At 44.3% G+C, this 18,716-nt stretch overlaps 2 protein-coding genes across 6 annotated transcripts in view; one reads left to right on the top strand and one right to left on the bottom strand.

Annotated features, from left to right (window-relative positions):
* C8H1orf146 (chromosome 8 C1orf146 homolog) overlaps positions 1-12,359 on the top strand; it is a 31,330-nt gene extending 18,971 nt beyond the window's left edge. The window contains exons 4-5 of one of the 2 annotated variants that reach the window (XM_077278165.1): positions 617-695; positions 12,046-12,359. In XM_077278165.1, coding sequence (XP_077134280.1) covers positions 617-695; positions 12,046-12,156 — 190 coding nt within the window. In that variant the 3' untranslated portion in view covers positions 12,157-12,359. The remainder of the gene's footprint in view (positions 1-616; positions 696-12,045) is intronic. The other variant, XM_077278167.1, reaches the window with a different exon arrangement.
* A 1,747-nt stretch (positions 12,360-14,106) lies between these two features.
* GLMN (glomulin, FKBP associated protein) overlaps positions 14,107-18,716 on the bottom strand; it is a 59,299-nt gene continuing 54,689 nt past the window's right edge. For 2 of the 4 annotated variants that reach the window (XM_077277253.1, XM_077277252.1), the window contains 3 exons: positions 14,732-14,814; positions 14,480-14,591; positions 14,108-14,211 (listed from right to left, as the gene is read on the bottom strand). In XM_077277253.1, the coding sequence (XP_077133368.1) occupies positions 14,162-14,211; positions 14,480-14,591; positions 14,732-14,814 (245 nt within the window). In that variant the 3' untranslated portion in view covers positions 14,108-14,161. Of the gene's footprint in view, positions 14,212-14,317; positions 14,592-14,731; positions 14,815-18,716 lie in introns of those variants that run through there. The other 2 variants (XM_077277254.1, XM_077277255.1) reach the window with 2 other exon arrangements.

Genomic DNA, 18,716 nt, shown 5'->3' with positions numbered 1-18,716 from the left:
CCCACATGTACTTATGCTGGCTAACAGATGTAAATCATTCTGCTGCGGCACTGAAAACTAAATCTCCGAGTACTTAAAAATACTCAGAGGACACCCGAGCATGCTTGAAAAATCTCGAGTAACGAGTATATTCGCTCATCACTAATTAAGAGGCAAGAGGAGAGGTGTCTAAGAAAGTGGGAAAGGAAGCAGAGTTCTCTGATAACATAACAGGGGCCTTGGCTCAAAAGTATGTGCCAAAATTTTCATGCAAAAAATTACCCAATTTTGTATCACAGCCTTTTTTCTAGACCAGTCTACTGAAGTGCATAAACGATATAACAAATAATAATTCTGGCACAAGGCATGCAACACCATTTTTGGGATGCAAATTACGCCAGAATTTAGCTCACTGTTCTAGGTCACACTCATGGCCTCATTTTGCATTCATATGAATTTCCTAAAGAGTTAAATATTTTCTTTGGGTCAAAGAAAAGTGGAACAATATTTTATGATGCATTACTTTGGTTGATAAGAGCCATGCCTTTATGACAAACAGATTCATATACATAAGCAATAAAGAATGATCATACTTCTATTTTATAAATGGATTAAAACTTTTTCGCTCTCTGCTTAGGTTTCTTGGAAGTAACTTAAAAATCATTCCTGCACATAATAGTATGGAGACTGTAAAAAGTATTTTAACAATAGCTAAGGTAAGGTAGTTCATAACTTTCTATTAAAACCAAGACAATCTCCACTGAAATTAAGCAGATTAAAAGAAATTTGCACACTGCTTTCTTTCCTCTGCATTTTCAGCAACTTCAATTCACTTTCGGAGGAATTCAAACTGCAGATTTTGTTCACCAAACTTTGGTGACCGCCACCATTCGTCATAAACAACTCCATTCTAATGGTCGGCAATATGTGGATACACTGTAAGAGTATGTCCACACAAGACTGATCCCTAGCATATTAACCCCTTCACAACCTTGCCCTTTTCCATTTTTGCGTTCTCGTTTTTCGCTCCCCTCCTTCCCAGAGCCATAACTTTTTTATTTTTCCGTCAATATGGCCATGGGAGGGCTTGTTTTTTGCGGGACAAGTTGCACTTTTGAACGACATCATTGTTTTTAGCATGTCGTGTATTAGAAAACTGGAAAAAAATTCCAAGTGCGGTGAAATTGCAAAAAAAGTGCAATCCCACACTTGTTTTTTGTTTGGCTTTTTTCTAGGTTCACTAAATGCTAAAACTGACCTGCCATTATGATTCTCCAGGTCATTACGAGTTCATAGACACCAAACATGTCTAGGTTACATTTTATCTAAGTGGTAAAAAAAAATTCCAAACTTTGCTAAAAAAAATAAAAATAAAAATGCGCAATTTTCCAATACAACGTAGCGTCTCCATTTTTCGTGATCTGGGGTCAGGTGAGGGCTTATTTTTTGGTTGCCCAGCTGATGTTTTAAGTGATACCATTTTGGTGCAGATACATTCTTTTGATCGCCCTTTATTTCATTTTAATGCAATGTCGCGGCGACCAAAAAAAACACAATTCTGGCGTTTCGAATTTTTTTCCCGCTACGCTGTTTAGCGATCAGGTTAATTTTTTTCTTTTTATTGATCGGGCAATTCTGAACGTGGTACCAAATATGTGCAGGTTTGATTTTTTTTTTTTTATTGTTTTAATTTTGAATGGGGCAAAAGGGGGGAGATTTAAACTTTTATATTTTATTTCATATTTTTTTTAAACTTTTTTTTTACTTTTGTCATGCTTCAATAGCCTCCATGGGTGGCTAAAAGCTAACATAGTCTGATCGGCTCTGCTACATAGCAGCGATCATCTGATCGCTCCTATGTAGTAGAATTGCAGGCTTGCTATGAACGCGACCACAGGGTGGCGCTCACAGCAAGCCGGCATCAGCAACCATAGAGGTCTCAAGGAGACCTCTGGTTGCTATGCCGACGTTGACCCCCCCGATCATGTGACGGGAGTCGGCGATGCGCTCATTTCCGGCCCGATGGCCGGAAGCACTGGTTAAATTCTGCTGTCAGCATTTGACAGCGGCATTTAACTAGTTAATAGCGGCGGGTGAATCGCGATTTCACCCGCCGCTATTGCGGGCACATGTCAGCTGTTCTAAACAGCTGACATGTCCCGGCTTTGAGGTGGGCCCGACCTCTGCAGTAATAGTACGGCGGAGGTCGGTAAGTGGTTAAAAGGTGAAATTTGCTGTGCTTATCTCCTGTATAAAATTGCTATAGTGCACCTAGATATACCACAGTGCAAATCAATTTACACTGCAGATTTCTCCCCCCCAGCTTGTGAAATTAAAGGGGCGTTCTTAAGTTGTTAAATTGCTTTAAATAGTTTGACAGCCTGAAAATAAGCACGTTAGCAAGTGACTTGCAGGGGAATAAGAGCAGCTGAAAAAAAGCAACTACTATGCAGTCACTCTGGTGGAGAAGTCAGTAGTTACAGTCCAGTTAGGGAGTTAACTCTTAACATCCCAGTCCGCTCTCTCCGGTCAATTGATTTTTTTTTCTCTGAAGTCAGCTGCTCACCTGTCTCCCAGTGGGATACCGCCAACAGTGGCAGACCACACAGCCGCAATGGGGCCCATGAGCCCTGGGCCGCTGGTGCCAGCATCAGGCTCCTCCCTGCTTCGTACTTTCAACTACCGATACAGTTGAAAACAATAATGGGAAGGCAGATCTGTCAGATGACACTCCCTGTCCCATCATTTCCATTGAGCCCGAGCAGTGCAGAAGGTCAGAAGATGAGCTGCAGAGACCATAGCAGCATGGAATGGGAGAGGTGAGTATTTACCCTTTTTTTTTTTTTATATATATATATATGAGGACTAAGTGGTGCCCATAGTACTGTATGGAAAACAAAGTGGGGGGGGGGGCATTCCTGTTTGCAGGAATATGTGGGGGGCATTATGCGGTCTACAGGGCTGTCGGGGACTATTATATTGGTTTGAGGATTATGTGGGGGCTCATACTATATGTAAGCAATTATACAGTGTGAATCTTTTTGACGAGTCCAAAATAAGGTGTACACTGTGTGCAGAATTATTAGGCAAGTTGTATTTTGATCACATGATACTTTTTATACATGTTGTCCTACTCCAAGCTGTTCAGGCTTGAGAGCCAACTACCTATTAAGTAAATCAGGTGATGTGCATCTTTGTAATGAGGAGGGGTGTTATCTCATGACATCAAAACCCTATATAAGGTGTGCTTAATTATTAGGCAACTCCCTTTCCTTTGGCAAAATGGGTCAGAAGAGAGATTTGACGGGCTCTGATCAGTCCAATTGTGAGATGTCTTGCAGAGGGATGCAACAGTCTTGAAATTGCCAAACTTTTGACGCGTGATCACCGAACAATCAAACGTTTTATGGCAAATAGCGAACAGGGTCGCAAGAAGCGTGTTGTGCAAAAAAAAGGTGCAAAATGCCCATGAATTGAGGAAAATCAAGCGTGAAGCTGCCAAGATGCCATGTGCCACCAGTTTTGCCATATTTCAGAGTTGCAACATTACTGGAGTATCAAAAAGCACAAGGTGTGCGATACTCAGGAACATGGCCAAGGTAAGGAAGGCTGAAAAACGACCACCTTTGAACAAGAAACATAAGATATTTCTTTGCCCAGTCTTGACGTTTTATCTTAAGACTGACTTTTCAAAGGTATTTATGGACTGATGAAATGAGCGTTACTCTTGATGGGCCAGATGGATGGGCCAGAGGCTGGATCAGTAAAGGGCAGAGAGCTCCACTCCGACTCAGGCACCAGCAAGGTGGAGGTGGGGTACTGGTATGGGCTGGTATCAAAGATGAACTTGTGGGACCTTTACGGGTTGAGGATGGAGTGAAGCTCAACTCCCAGTTTCTGGAAGACAACTTCTTCAAGCAGTGGTACAGGAAGAAGTCGGTATCGTTCAAGAAAAAGGGAATTAGACCTACCGGTAATTCGGTTTCCAGGTAGTCCCTCAGGACAGCACAATGGGACGTCCTTCCTTTGACCTATAGCGGGACAGGATCATAGAGAGGTTAAAAGGACCCTCCCACCTCCACCCTCCAGTGTTTTTTCAAAGTACCACAGAAGGATGGAAATAAATGGTCTAAACATGCCCTTACAAACACGTGTGTTATAATCCATTTAACGGCTTCATCTTAATTTTGAGCCATGGTGACTCAAAGGACGAACGATCTGCCGGTAGATTAATCCCGTACAAGCCTAAAAAGAGAAACATAAGGGAGGGAACTAAGGGTGCTGTCCTGAGGGACTACCTGGAAACCGAATTACCGGTAGGTCTAATTCCCTTTTTCCATTACGTCCCTCAGGACAGCACAATGGAGAATACCAAAGAAACTCTCTCAGGGTGGGTACAGAAGCCCAGGAATCAAAGTCCCAGGCTAAAACCAGACTAGATGTATAAATGATCTGAAAGATCAGAAAAACCATAGATATCTAAAGAGATCCGCAAAGAAAATCACCGTAGTGAGTGTCTGATATACATCTATAATGGCCAATTTCAGTATGAATGTGGTAAACGAAATAAGCATCAGAAACAGAGAGGGAAATTCACCCATTGTACTCCAATACCAATAATGAACCACAGCAAGTTATTTATTGTGATAGATACTTATAGACATCACCGCCCCAGAATATGGTTAGAGAACCTTACTGCCCAGCAAAATATGGTGAAAGTCACAGCCACCACACAATGAGGACTGTACCAACCAATAATAAACTGGATGTGCTTACAGCACAGGACTGTTCCTTCATCGGTCCTTCTGGGCTCAGGTTAAGTCTTGGTTACCGACCAACTTACCGTACTACAAGGAGACCTGCAGGACAGAGGCCCTGGACTGGGAAAGATCAAACCAATAACAGTTAGGACATGGATAATGGCACAGCATTGGGATGTACACACATTCCCCTCATCCAGGAGATCACGTCTCTTCTAAATCCTTAGATGTCTAATCCCAAGTAAGGGTTGGATATTATTGAAACTAAGGGATACACCATCCGGCAGGTAATATCTCCTGCCATTACCAATGCTGGGCTTCTATTAGAAGCACTGAAAGAGAAACGTGGATCATCACTCCTGTTTTACTGATGTTAGACACAGGGAGTCCGGACTCTGAATCAATGAATGTGGTGGTGCTATTAAAAATCTTCCGACACTTGAAATTATTCGAAACTGCATTTATACGAGTCATTAGTCCAGACATTATAAGTATGTTGACTATTTGTCCATATATGCATATACGCACATACATATCCAAGAGGCAATCTTCTCAGGGATCTTTATACACTCAGACTGCCATTGTGGGAGTAACCATATTCCATGGCTACAGAAAAAGTAGGTCTCTTCCCCATTACGGAGGGAGATTATCTACTGTGAGGCAGTGAGACTATGGGGTCTTAACAGTAAGAGCCCTGGATCCAGTTTCATTTATCTTAGGAGCCGTGACTGCTGTAAGAGCAGCGAGAATGGGATCTTCTGCCACACGACACAGTGCTGCTACTTCACCACAAGGTACAGAAGGCAGTGCTGATGTCCCTGGCAAACATAACGCAACAGACTTATGGGACAAGAATCTGTCTGATTGCCGAATGTAGAGTTTGGGAAGGATCAATAATAACAACAACAATAAACTTTATATAAAGTCAACATATTCCGCAGCGCTTTACAGCTTGACAGTTTCAAACCCAACAGTCATAAGTAACCACCATATAATAATTAAAGCAAAATAAAACGACCCTGCTCGTGAGAGTTCAATCTACAATGAGGCGGGAAAGATACAATGTACAAGTGTGTATTAACAATGTTGTATAACAATGATGGCACAGCCATCTTTAGGGGGTGGGGGATAGATGGAGATAGTGAATGGGCTACACACACACAAACACAAAATGACTGATTAGGGAACGTGATAGGCCGCACTGAACAAATGTGTTTTGAGGGAGTGCCCAAAACTCTGCAAATTGTAGATGGTCCTAATATTTTAGGGCAAATCATTCCAAGGAGGAAGGAATCCTTCCTTTCAACTCGTGGGATTTTTCCCATTCCCAGGACAGTAGTATGTCCTTTTATAGGATGTACCAAAATGACATATGTCATCTTTTAAAGCTAATTATGTAATAGACTTGCCTTTAACACTCAAGGTAGAATCTACCTGACAGATCTGTTCCAAACAGAAGAAATGCAAATTCTACTAAAGGCCCCGTCTCACATAGCGAGATCGCTAGCGAGATCGCTGCCGAGTCACAAGTTTTGTGACGCAACAGCGACCTCAGTAGCGATCTCGCTATGTGTGACACGTACCAGCGATCAGGCCCCTGCTGTGAGATCGCTGGTCGTGTCGGAATGGCCTGGACCTTTTTTTGGTCGTTGAGGTCCCGCTGACATCGCTGAATCGGTGTGTGTGACACCGATCCAGCGATGTCTTCACTGGTAACCAGGGTAAACATCGGGTTACTAAGCGCAGGGCCGCGCTTAGTAACCTGATGTTTACCCTGGTTACCAAAAAAAACCAAACAGTACATACTCACCATCTGATGTCCGTCAGGTCCCTTGCCGTCTGCTTCCCACACTGACTGAGCGCCGCAAAGTGAAAGTGAAAGTACAGCACAGCGGTGACGTCACCGCTGCGCTCTGCTCTCACTGTACGGCGGCAGTCAGAGCAGGAAGCGGACGGCAAGGGACCTGACGGACATCAGATGGTGAGTATGTACTGTTTGGTTTTTTTGGTAACCAGGGTAAACATCGGGTTACTAAGCGCGGCCCTGCGCTTAGTAACCCGATGTTTACCCTGGTTACCCGGGTGCTGCAGGGGGACTTCGGCATCGTTGAAGACAGTTTCAACGATGCCGAAGTCGTTCCCCTGATCGTTGGTCGCTGGAGAGAGCTGTCTGTGTGACAGCTCCCCAGCGACCACACAGCGACTTACCAACGATCACGGCCAGGTCGTATCGCTGGTCGTGATCGTTGGTAAATCGCTATGTGTGCCGGGGCCTTAAGACAATTCAAGCATATCTGTTTGCTTGACTAAGCCCTGTTGTAAAGAATGAAGTAACAGAAGCTGGATCTGGGTCCAAAAACACAAGGACTCTATATCCAGAGTTGCGGCCCAAGACAAAATGTGAAGTGGTAGGCCGATGATACAATGTGCAGCCACACAAGGCACAAGACAGAAGGTCTGACCCAGTGGCTCACAGCCAGAGGCGAAAAAGGCACCAAGCCCGACACACTAATGATACCCCCTGAGGCACAGGGCACCAAAACCCTATGATGCAAAATGATGCATATAGGAACTATGAAGCAATATAATGCAATATGATGTCCAAAGGCACTATTAAGTAATCTGATTCAATACGATGCAAAGTCACTATGAAGCGCTATAATGCATATAGCAACTATGAAGAAATATGATGCACAAAGGCAATCTGAAGCACTATGATGCATACACGAACAATGAAGCAATATGCTGTAATATAATGCGCAAAGGCAATATGAAGCACTATGGTGCATATAGGAACAATGAAGCAATATGCTGTAATATAATACACAGTCACTATGAAGCGCTATGATGCATATAGGAACCATGAAGCAATATGCTGTAATCTAATGCACAAAGGCAATATGAAGTGCTATGATGCGTATAGGAACCATGAAGCAATATGCTGTAATCTAATGCACAAAGGCAATATGAAGCGCTATGATGCGTATAGGAACCATGAAGAAATATGCTGTAACCTAATGCACAAAGGCAATATGAAGCACTATGATGCGTATTGGAACCATGAAGCAATATGCTGTAATATAATGCTCAAAGGTAATATGAAGCACTATGATGCGTATAGGAACCATGAAGCAATATGCTGTAATCTAATGCACAGAGGCAATATGAAGCGTTATGATGCGTATAGGAACCATGAAGCAATATGCTGTAATCTAATGCACAGAGGCAATATGAAGCGCTATGATGCGTATTGGAACCATGAAGCAATATGCTGTAATATAATGCACAAAGGCAATATGAAGCACTATGATGCGTATAGGAACCATGAAGCAATATGCTGTAATCTAATGCACAGAGGCAATATGAAGCGTTATGATGCGTATAGGAACCATGAAGCAATATGCTGTAATCTAATGCACAGAGGCAATATGAAGCGCTATGATGCGTATTGGAACCATGAAGCAATATGCTGTAATATAATGCACAAAGGCAATATGAAGCACTATGATGCGTATAGGAACCATGAAGCAATATGCTGTAATCTAATGCACAGAGGCAATATGAAGCGTTATGATGCGTATAGGAACCATGAAGCAATATGCTGTAATCTAATGCACAGAGGCAATATGAAGCGCTATGATGCGTATTGGAACCATGAAGCAATATGCTGTAATCTAATGCACAGAGGCAATATGAAGCGTTATGATGCGTATAGGAACCATGAAGCAATATGCTGTAATCTAATGCACAGAGGCAATATGAAGCGCTATGATGCGTATAGGAACCATGAAGCAATATGCTGTAATCTAATGCACAGAGGCAATATGAAGCGCTATGATGCGTATAGGAACCATGAAGCAATATGCTGTAATATAATGCACAAAGGCAATATGATGCGCTATGATGTGTATAGGAACCATGAAGCAATATGCTGTAATCTAATGCACAGAGGCAATATGAAGCGTTATGATGCATATAGGAAGCAATATGATACACAAAGGCAATATGAGCACTATGATGCATATAGGAACAGAGATGCAATATATGATGCAGAAAGGCAATATGAAGCACTCTGATGCATAAAGGAACCATGAAGCAATATGATGCAATATGATACACGAAGCAACTATGATGCGCTATGATGCATATAGGAACTATAAAGCAATATGATGCCGTATGATAACCCAGAGGCACTCAATATGTTGCATAGATGTACTATGATTCAGTATCATGCACAGAGACCCTCCATATGATGCATAAAAGCAGTATGATGCAGTATTATGCACGGAGGCACTTGATATGATGCACAGAAAGACTAAGCCATGCTTGAAGGTGCCAAACAAGAGACCAGGCCTACATTTTTAAGCAAAAGAGCAATCTATCAGAGGTCCAGATAAATCTCCACTCTGAACAGTACCTCTCATTTGTCAGACTGACTCCACCCGAAGGAGCTAATTAATGAGCCGCAGCTGGAGGGCAGACTTCATGGAGACAATGTGCTGAATAAACACTTTGTGTCCTCCTACGGACGGAGTAGTTAAGTTGCAAAGAAAAGTGAAACACTTGTTTATTGAACCAAAAAATGGAAAGCATGCTTCCAAAAAAATCACTCTGAAGCCCAATCATAAGGCTCTGTGCAGACAAAACCTGCAACTAACTGAAGTCCAGTCATGAGATGTAGCCTGGACATATGGCCCTACCATAGCCTAGAGGTCCAAGGCCTAGCTGCAAATGGGTTCCAGGTACAGCTTTGACACAAAGGCATGAGACTAGAGTCAGCCCAGAGGCCCAGGCCATCAATGCAACATTTAAACCATGCACTCACCTGTGCTGGCTCCATACCTGCTAGAAGACAGGGGGAGCTGGTAACGCCGAGAGCCTACCGTGGAAGGAAGTGGCGTCCCCATTACTCTTCTCCTGTGCCCCCTTCCGTGTTCCATCGTGGAACGCACGCCAAACCGATGTGCCAGCGCTCCTCTCTGGCATCACTAAGCGCCACGGCCTTCTCCACCACACGACTTTCGGACGTAGAGGTGTTTTGCCGGTTGGCGTCCGAGCCGAGAGCCCCCCACCGGGAGGAAGCGGCTCTACCCAGGAGCCCGTCCGCTCGACTGGTCTCTGGGGCTGAGGGACTCCCCACTGGGGAGTTTCCACCCTGGGCTACTTGACAGGGGGAAGGATTGGACCAGCCGCACGATCCCCCTGAGCCCATTGCACAGGCTGACTGTTGGCTGAGGAACTTCTCAAAGAGGAGTCTCTTTGCTCTAGGAGCAACCTCTCATACAACCGTCCCCTGTAGGGACAGGAAAAACACTGGAGGGTGGAGGTGGGAGGGTCCTTTTAACCTCTCTATGATCCTGTCCCGCTATAGGTCAAAGGAAGGACGTCCCATTGTGCTGTCCTGAGGGACGTAATGGAAAAACATGATTTTCATGCAGGACAATGCTCCATCACATGCCTCCAACTACTCCACAGTGTGGCTGGCCAGTAAAGGTCTCAAAGAAGAAATAATGACATGGTCCCCTTGTTCACCTGATCTGAATCCCATAGAGAACCTGGGGTCCCTCAAAATGTGAAATCTACAGGGAGGGAAAACAGTACACCTCTCGGAACAGTGTCTGGGAGGCTGTGGTGGCTGCTGCACACAATGTTGGTCGTAAACAGATCAAGCAACTGACAATCTATGGATGGAAGGCTGTTGAGTGTCATCATAAAGGTGGTGGCTATATTGGTCACTAATTTTTTGGGGTTTTGTTTTTGCATGTCAGAAATGTTTATTTCTAAATTTTGTGTAGTTATATTGGTTTACCTGGTGAAAATAAACAAGTGAGATGGGAATATATTTGCAGAATTAGTAGGCAACTTAATAAAAACCACAGTAATAGTTACCAGCACAAGCAGATATCCTCCCAAGATAGCCAAATCTAAAAAAAAAAAAACACTCCAACTTCCAAAAATATTAAGCTTTGACATTTATGAGTCTTTTGGGTTGCTTGAGAACATAGTTGTTGATCAATAATAATAATAATCCTCTAAAATACAACTTGCCTAATAATTCTGCACACAGTGTAGAGGTCAGTGTGCTGTTTGGAGGCCTGGGTGGGGGCAATTATACCATTTGGACGGCTAGTGGGGACAATTCTACAGTGTGGAGGTGTGTGGGGGGCCATTATACTGTGTGGCAATCACAGTTTGGCATCATACTGTGTTGATATCACCATACTTTGATGGGGGGTACAGTAAGGTCATCATACAGTGTGTGGAGGGTACTGTGGAAGAATTCACTGTTGGGGTATCATACTGTGTTTCAGAAGGGTGGTACGCCATTAGCTGGCATCAAACTTTATGGGGGCAGTGACAGGGCAATCTAGGAGCTTCAATAGGAGGGTAATGACTTTGTAAGTAAGGCCTGCAAAGCTGTGAGATGTTCTTCTGTGACCCCAAACATTTTTTTTTTTTGGGGGGGGAGAGGGGATGCAAATAGAACTTCTGCAATAAGGCCCCATGACTTCTATGTACACCCCTGCTCCCTCCTATAACAGTACCTCAGCCCCCGTTCAAAAGATAAGTCACGAGCCCTGCAGCTTTTACAGTGGGTCTCCTAATTACGTCCCTCTACTTTTGTTTGTCAGGCTGTGTGCTTGTTCAAATGCCCAGTTATCTCCAAGTAAGATTATATAAAGAGAAAAAAAAAAAAAAGTGAAAAGCAGAGGCATACTATGGTGCCGTGCCGCCAGGGTAAAAGATAAATGAAGACGTTTCAGCTCAAGATTGTGAGCCTTAAAAAGGCTTACAATCTTGAGGCGAAATGTCGCCATTTGGGGCTATTAAATAGCACTTTTTTCACCTTTAACTGGTGTGCTGCCTCAATTTTTTTGTCATCTTCCATGTAAGATTATGGTGATAGTGTACACTCCAGAACAAACCACTGACAGCAGAACTTGTGCTGGGGCTACTAGTTCTACTAATAGTGCAGTTCTGTTCACCAGAGATGTCACTCAAGGACGAGAACCTGCCCTGATAAACCCAGAAAGTAAGGAAATTTAGAAGAATGCATTGCTCTGAACGGCTCAAGAGACATCTTGAGAATGCCCCTTTAAACATACTGCTGTCACTGTAACAGGGTTTTACTCTGTTGGAAAATGAGCAGATTTCTTTGAGGGAACACACCCTAATGGTGTCTAAAAATGTTGGGTAGGCCTAGTACATCTTGTAGAAGGTCTTATATTGAGCTAAAAAGGGCAACTCATAGAGAAGACTGTACACATCAAAAAGAAATGCATCTAAATTCTATTCTCTTTTCCAGGCTACCTGCAAACCTCACATTGAAAGTATATTGGACAGACTGCTCCAGGCTACAGTATACATTGCGGAGAATAGCCCACTGTGGGAAACCTTAGCCAAAATCGGATTGTGAAACTAATTAATTTGTAGTTGTCATGTAATTGATGAAAGTTAGATGAGGTCCATATAGTGTTCCCATAAATTGTTATTTAAAAGATATGTTATGGAAGACCATAGCTTCATGTGCTACTGTATTATTTATAGATATTAGGCATAATTTCAGTTATTATTCTGATATGCATTGTTAGCCATTAGTAAAATGGGTTGATACGCACATGCCTGCATGTTTATTCATTGGGGGTGGAGATCAGACCACACATTTCCCACGGCGACTAATCTCCTGGTGGAAAGTATGTTCATTTCCAATATGCTGCAATACTTGCCATCAGATGATAGTCCTAAATCTTCATACACAAATTTGTTGGCAGATCCCATCATAATCTAGATCACGCCACATCATTTGTGAAAAATTTAAGGTGCTATCCTGTGAATCATTTTATATTTTTGCATTCTGTATCCTCTCTGGTGCTGGTGGGGGCACCTTCCCCATCTGGCAGCTAATAATACAATCATGTCCTACTTTCCCAATATGTTATACTGTATATCTTCGCTACTATGGATCTCATGATAACCATTGTATGAAAAACCAATGCAAATATGTGGGCATGTGCAAGGTTCATTCCACTAGACAGAAAATTTGCTGTGGGGTGAGTAAAGGCCCCGTCACACATAGCGAGATCGCTAGCGAGATCGCTGCTGAGTCACAAGTTTTGTGACGCAACAGCGACCTCAGTAGCGATCTCGCTATGTGTGACACGTACCAGCGATCAGGCCCCTGCTGCGAGATCGCTGGTCGTGTCGGAATGGCCTGGGCCGTTTTTTGATTGTTGAGGTCCCGCTGACATCGCTGAATCGGTGTGTGTGACACCGATCCAGCGATGTCTTCACTGGTAACCAGGGTAAACATCGGGTTACTAAGCGCAGGGCCGCGCTTAGTAACCCGATGTTTACCCTGGTTACCAGCGTAAATGTGAAAAAAAACCAAACAGTACATACTCACCATCTGATGTCCGTCAGGTCCCTTGCCGTCTGCTTCCTGCTCTGACTGAGATCCGGCCGTACAGTGAGAGCAGAGCGTAGCGGTGACGTCATTGCTGCGCTCTGCTCTCACTGTACGGCGGCTCAGTCAGAGCAGGAAGCAGACGGCAAGGGACCTGACGGACATCAGATGGTGAGTATGTACTGTTTGTTTTTTTTTGTAACCAGGGTAAACATCGGGTTACTAAGCGCGGCCCTGCGCTTAGTAACCCGATGTTTACCCTGGTTACCCGGGTGCTGCAGGGGGACTTCGGCATCGTTGAAGACAGTTTCAACGATGCCGAAGTCGTTCCCCTGATCGTTGGTCGCTGGAGAGAGCTGTCTGTGTGACAGCTCCCCAGCGACCACACAGCGACAAAACAGCGACGCTGCAGCGATCAGCATCGTTGTCTGTATCGCTGCAGCGTCGCTGTGTGTGACGGGGCCTTAAGCACGTGACCAGGTGAATTAAGCTCATGAAAGGGACAAGCACGTTGGTAAACATTCTGAACATCAGGTGGCACCATACCATATGAATAAAGATCACTTGTTCATTACTCATGCTCTATCCAGGGGGCAGCAATCCCACGGTTGTAAAATTACTACTACCCTCAGCATGCCCAGACAGCCAGTGGCACACACCTGCTTAAACAATATGATATTGAAAGGAGTAGTCTCATCTTGATAAATGAGTAAAATTGCAAAGTGCTTGTAGAAACAAGCAAGTTAGGAATCTACTTAAAGATGCTATTGAGGAGGGACTTCTAACTCCATAGTTTACTGCTCGGAGCCTAGGTTATTGGCCACAGATTGAGTTTATTAGGGGTGGCCGGATTCCTAGGCAAGTGGTAGGCAGTTTTAAGCGCTTCTGTGAATCTGATCAGATTGCTGGCTCTGGCCAGTTTCAATCCTGCTGCGTACTGCCAACGTTGCAGAAGCAAAGCTTCCCGTGCCAGCGGACTGGGAAACCACAGACTGGCGTTGGTCCGAACTGGCAATCTTCAGGAGTGCACCATCCCTTTGGAAGCGGGAGGCGAAGAGCGGTGCATTCCTGCAGATAGAAGATGAGAACAGTCTTCAAGAACCATCAGACCAGTTAAAAGGAATAGATAGAGCATCCTCCTAATAAAACAGTGATAATAAGGAATACAACATTTATAGTGTGCACTGGTGAATGGACGCACAGAAAATCATATTTACTATAAATGAATAAGAAACTTATACGTGTCCATTCACAACACATGTTCTTATAGCTTGTAAAATATTTATTACCAAAAATGTATTCATAAATATAGGACAGAAACACTAAACATCTTTACTTGACCCAATTTTCTCCTCTACTGTAGATTTTAGCTTCACTTCAATGAGCTCTTCGACTCTGGCGAGGACACTTTCCATTAAATCAAACGTGAAACGAGCTGACCGTAAAACCTAAAATGTCAAAAAACGTTAAAGATATTTTAGATAAGCGCAATGACATTACACAATTCTGGGAGGAAGCTATATCGCACTGATCACTCGGAGGCACAATGCCGCGATACGCAGCTAATGCAGGGGAATAAACAACGCACCTGAAGCTGCATGTCTGGAGTCATGTCAGGTAGCTTATTTCCTCCAGCGGTTACAGTACAAAGTGTCTTCTCGGAGTGGGACCCTGGGAGGAAAAAAAAAATAAATAAATAAAAAGCATTAAGTTACGTACCGGTAACAGTATTTTTCGGAAGCCCATGACAGCACCACGAGAGAGGAGGAGATCCACCCTTCAGGACCAGGAAACCTACAGATACAAAAGGGCAGCACCTCTCCCACGCATCATTTGGATTACAGAGCTTGAGAGGACCTCCATGGTTAATGGTACACAAAATATATACAACTTTAAAAATTCACCCATGTGAGAACTTGTAAGCGGAAAAAGTGCGCACCCACACGTGAAAGGGAGGAAACTAAGGGTGTTGTCATTGGCTTCAGAAAAATACCGTTACTGGTAAGTATCTTGATGCTTTATTCAGACTCCCATGACAGCACCACAAGAGAATTACAGAGATGTAAAACTAGCTTAGGGAGGGACTACAGCCTGCAGCACCCTTAACCCAAAAGAGAGATCAGAGGAAGAACCCATGTCTAGCCTATAGTGGTTAAAAAAGGTGCAAGGGGATGACCACGTAGCCGCCTTACATATCTGGTCAATGGAAGCGCCAGATCTTTCTGCCCAAGAGGTAGAATGCGCCCTTAAGACCGCCACCTGCTGTGTAAGCTAGAGAGATAGCCTCCCTAATCCATCTTGCTAATGTACACTTTGAAACTCTAAAACCCTTTCTAGCGCCCTGGAAGGATATGAATAAGGCTTGTCTTTTTTTCCAGGGATTAGTGACAGATACTCTAATAGACATCTAACATCTAAAGTATGAAATTTTTCCTACTTTTGGTTAGTGGGATTAGGGAGGAAGGAGGGGAGAACTCTCTCGTGTCCTGTGGAAGTCTGAGGCAACCTTGGGCAAGTAGGCCGGGTCGTCCAAAATCTGCATGTAAGCAGGAATTCTAGAGAGTGCTTGGATATCGCTTATTCTATGTGCCGATGTAATAGCTACCGAAAAGGCAATCTTGAGGGATAGAATCTTAATTGAGGCAGATACCATGGGTTCAAACGGAGCCTCCGTCATAGCTGTAAGGACTAAGTTCAAGTCCCATGGTACGCACCTTACCCCTGTGTATGGGCCTAGATCTGCCAGCTGTTTTAATAAATCTGGATATCCAGTAATTAGAGATATCACAATTTAAATAAGGCACCAAGGGCCGAAACCTGCACTTTCAGGGTACTAGCAGCCAGACCCAATTCAAGACCCTTCTGCAGGAATTCTAGAATCTGCCCTATAGGCACCCCTTCTTCGGTTTTAAAGGTCAGAAGTGGCTAGAAATTGTCTCCAGGTTCTAGCATAGATTTTGGTTGTAACCAATTTCCTACTTTTCAGAAGGCTGTCTATTAGATTGGGGGAGAATCCTCTATCCCTCAATAATGCCCTTTCAAACTCCACACCGTCAGGTGGAGCACTGCTACCAGCGGGTGATTGACTGGATCCTGGAAGAGAAGATCTGGAAGTACCCAGGGATCGCAGATTGACATTGTCCTCAGCCATGAAAACCAAGCGCTTCTGGGCCAGAATGGGGCCATTAGTATAATCATCGCGCTGTCTACTCTGATCTTCCTTACGACCAGAGGTAACAGGGATAATGGGGGGGAGTGAAGAGTAGGCCGGATTGAAATCCCACCTTCGTAGAAAGGCATCCACCATAAAAGGGTTTTTCCCCCGGATTTAGAGAACAGAACTTGTTTTACTTTACTGTTCTTCCTAGTGGCGAAAAGGTCTATGTCCGGCTGACCCCACATATGGACAATCTGGCTGAAGATAGCTCCGTTCAAACACCACTCTCCCTGCCTTAGCGTGTTGCGGCTTAGAAAGTCTGCTGTGGTATTGTATTTTCTCTTATGTGTAGCGCTGTCTAAGATAGAAAATGTCTTTCCACTGTCTGGAAAAGGCGTTCTGCTATTTCCATCAGAGCCTCGGATCGGGTCCTGCCTTGGTGGTTGATATAGGCCACTGTCACCTGGTTGTCCGAGAGAATTCTGACATGGTGACCCTGCAGGTATACAAAGAGTTTTTTAACTGACAGCTCTACCGCCGATAATTCCTTCAGGTTGGAGGAACTTTCTACCGGGGATCCCATTGTCCCTGAAACACAATATTCCCCATATGGGCCCTCCATCCCGAGGGACTGGCATCTGTAGTTACTATACGGGATATGCGATTCTCCCAGGGAACTCCTGAGGACAAGCTATTCTTGCTAAGCCACCATCTTAAGGAACTTAAGGCAGACGGACATAATGTTTTTCTCCCGTGTAGGGACCCCCGCAGAGCCCTATCGTTAAATAAAACATCTTTTTGAAGGGCTCTTGTGTGAAACTGAACCCATTGGACGGCCAGGATACAAGATGTTAGGGAACCTAATAGGGACATGGCGGGTTTATTTACCGCCCGCAAAACCTGATGACAGATGTGAATAATTTTATCAGTTGGCAGACAACATTCTTGATTTTCTGAATCTAAAATGAGGCCGAGAAATTGCTGGACCTTAAAGAGTTGTAACCGGGATTTTTCAGAGTTTATCATCCAACCCAAGTGTTCTAGAATGGATATAGACCTTTCTAACTGGGAAAGACCATGATCTGCCGAACTGCCTAAAATCAAGATGTCGTCCAAGTATGGGATTATCAAGATGTCTGACTCTCGAAGGTGGGCCATAACTTCAGAAATTAAATTCGTGAAGACTCGTGGTGCTACTGAAGGCCAAAGGGGAGAGCTCTATACTGGAAATGCTGGACTATGCCATCTATGGAAACAGCTACTCAAGAAGCGTTGATAATCTGCATGAATCGGTACATGGTAGTACGCGTCCTTTAAATCTAAAACCACCATAAAACAGTTTTGAAATATTTTTATTGCTGAGCCAACTGCTTCCATTTTAAAGGGTTGAACTATCAGAAACCTATTGAGGTACCGAAGATTGATGATGGTCCTGTAAGAGTTGTCCGGTTTCCGAACCAAGAACAGGAGAGAGTAAAAACCTCTACCCCCAGATTCCGGAACCTCCATCAGAACCCTTTTATGGCACAACTTGGCAACCTCAGTCTCTAGGGCAGACTGTTTTGAGAGGGAGGGACAGGAGTCATCTTGAAATTATCCCCTGGGACAGCATGGAACTCAAGTTTAAGTCCTGCGCATATCACGCCCTGCACCCAACTGCTGTTTGTGATACGAGACCAGGCTGGATAAAAGGCTGACAAGCTACCCCCTATGGGGGCCACTAGACATTGGGATGTTTTTTTCCATTCCCGCGACGAACGCCTAAACGTGAAGCCAGTACCTCTCTTCTTGTCATCCCTCTTGGAACGGTCCTTTGTCGGTCTTCTCTGACCGAATTTTCTCCTGCTGAAAGGACGTTGGTAAGAGGAGGATGATAGGTTGGGTAATCTTCTCATCCCCTGCCTTATCCAGTAGCTCGTCCAGGGCTGAACCAAAAAGATATTCCCCTTCACACGGGATGGCATAGAGCTTAGATCTTGCTTGGCCAGCATTTTAACCACAGCGCTCTGTGGACCGCGTTGGAGAGACCAGCTGCCCTTGCCGCCATCCTGACTAAATCAATTGAGGCATCCGACAGAAAAGCCGCGGCCCCATGAATTGTTGGAATGGCCCCCAGAATAGTTTGCCGAGCTTTCCTTCTTTTAGCTGAGACTCAAGTTGGTCCAGCCAGACTATCATAGATCTGGCTGTACAAGTGGACGCCACTGCTGTCCCGAGGGATCCGGCCGCCATCTCCCAAGTTCCTTGAAGAAGGATGTCCACCTTTCTATCTAGGGGAACTTTAAGGGCCCCCATATCCTCAAAGGGCAGGGAAGAATTTTGATGCCTTGGCGACCACTGGGTCTAATTTAGGGGCTTTATCCCAGATATTAGGTCATCAAAGGGGTATCTCTGCTTTGAGAGCCAGAGGTAAGGA

Source organism: Ranitomeya variabilis, chromosome 8 (genome assembly GCF_051348905.1).
Source record: "Ranitomeya variabilis isolate aRanVar5 chromosome 8, aRanVar5.hap1, whole genome shotgun sequence".
In the NCBI taxonomy this organism is placed as follows: Eukaryota; Metazoa; Chordata; class Amphibia; order Anura; family Dendrobatidae; genus Ranitomeya; species Ranitomeya variabilis.
The sequence above is the reverse complement of the archived record's forward strand: the minus strand, read 5'-3'. Positions and strand labels throughout refer to the sequence as shown.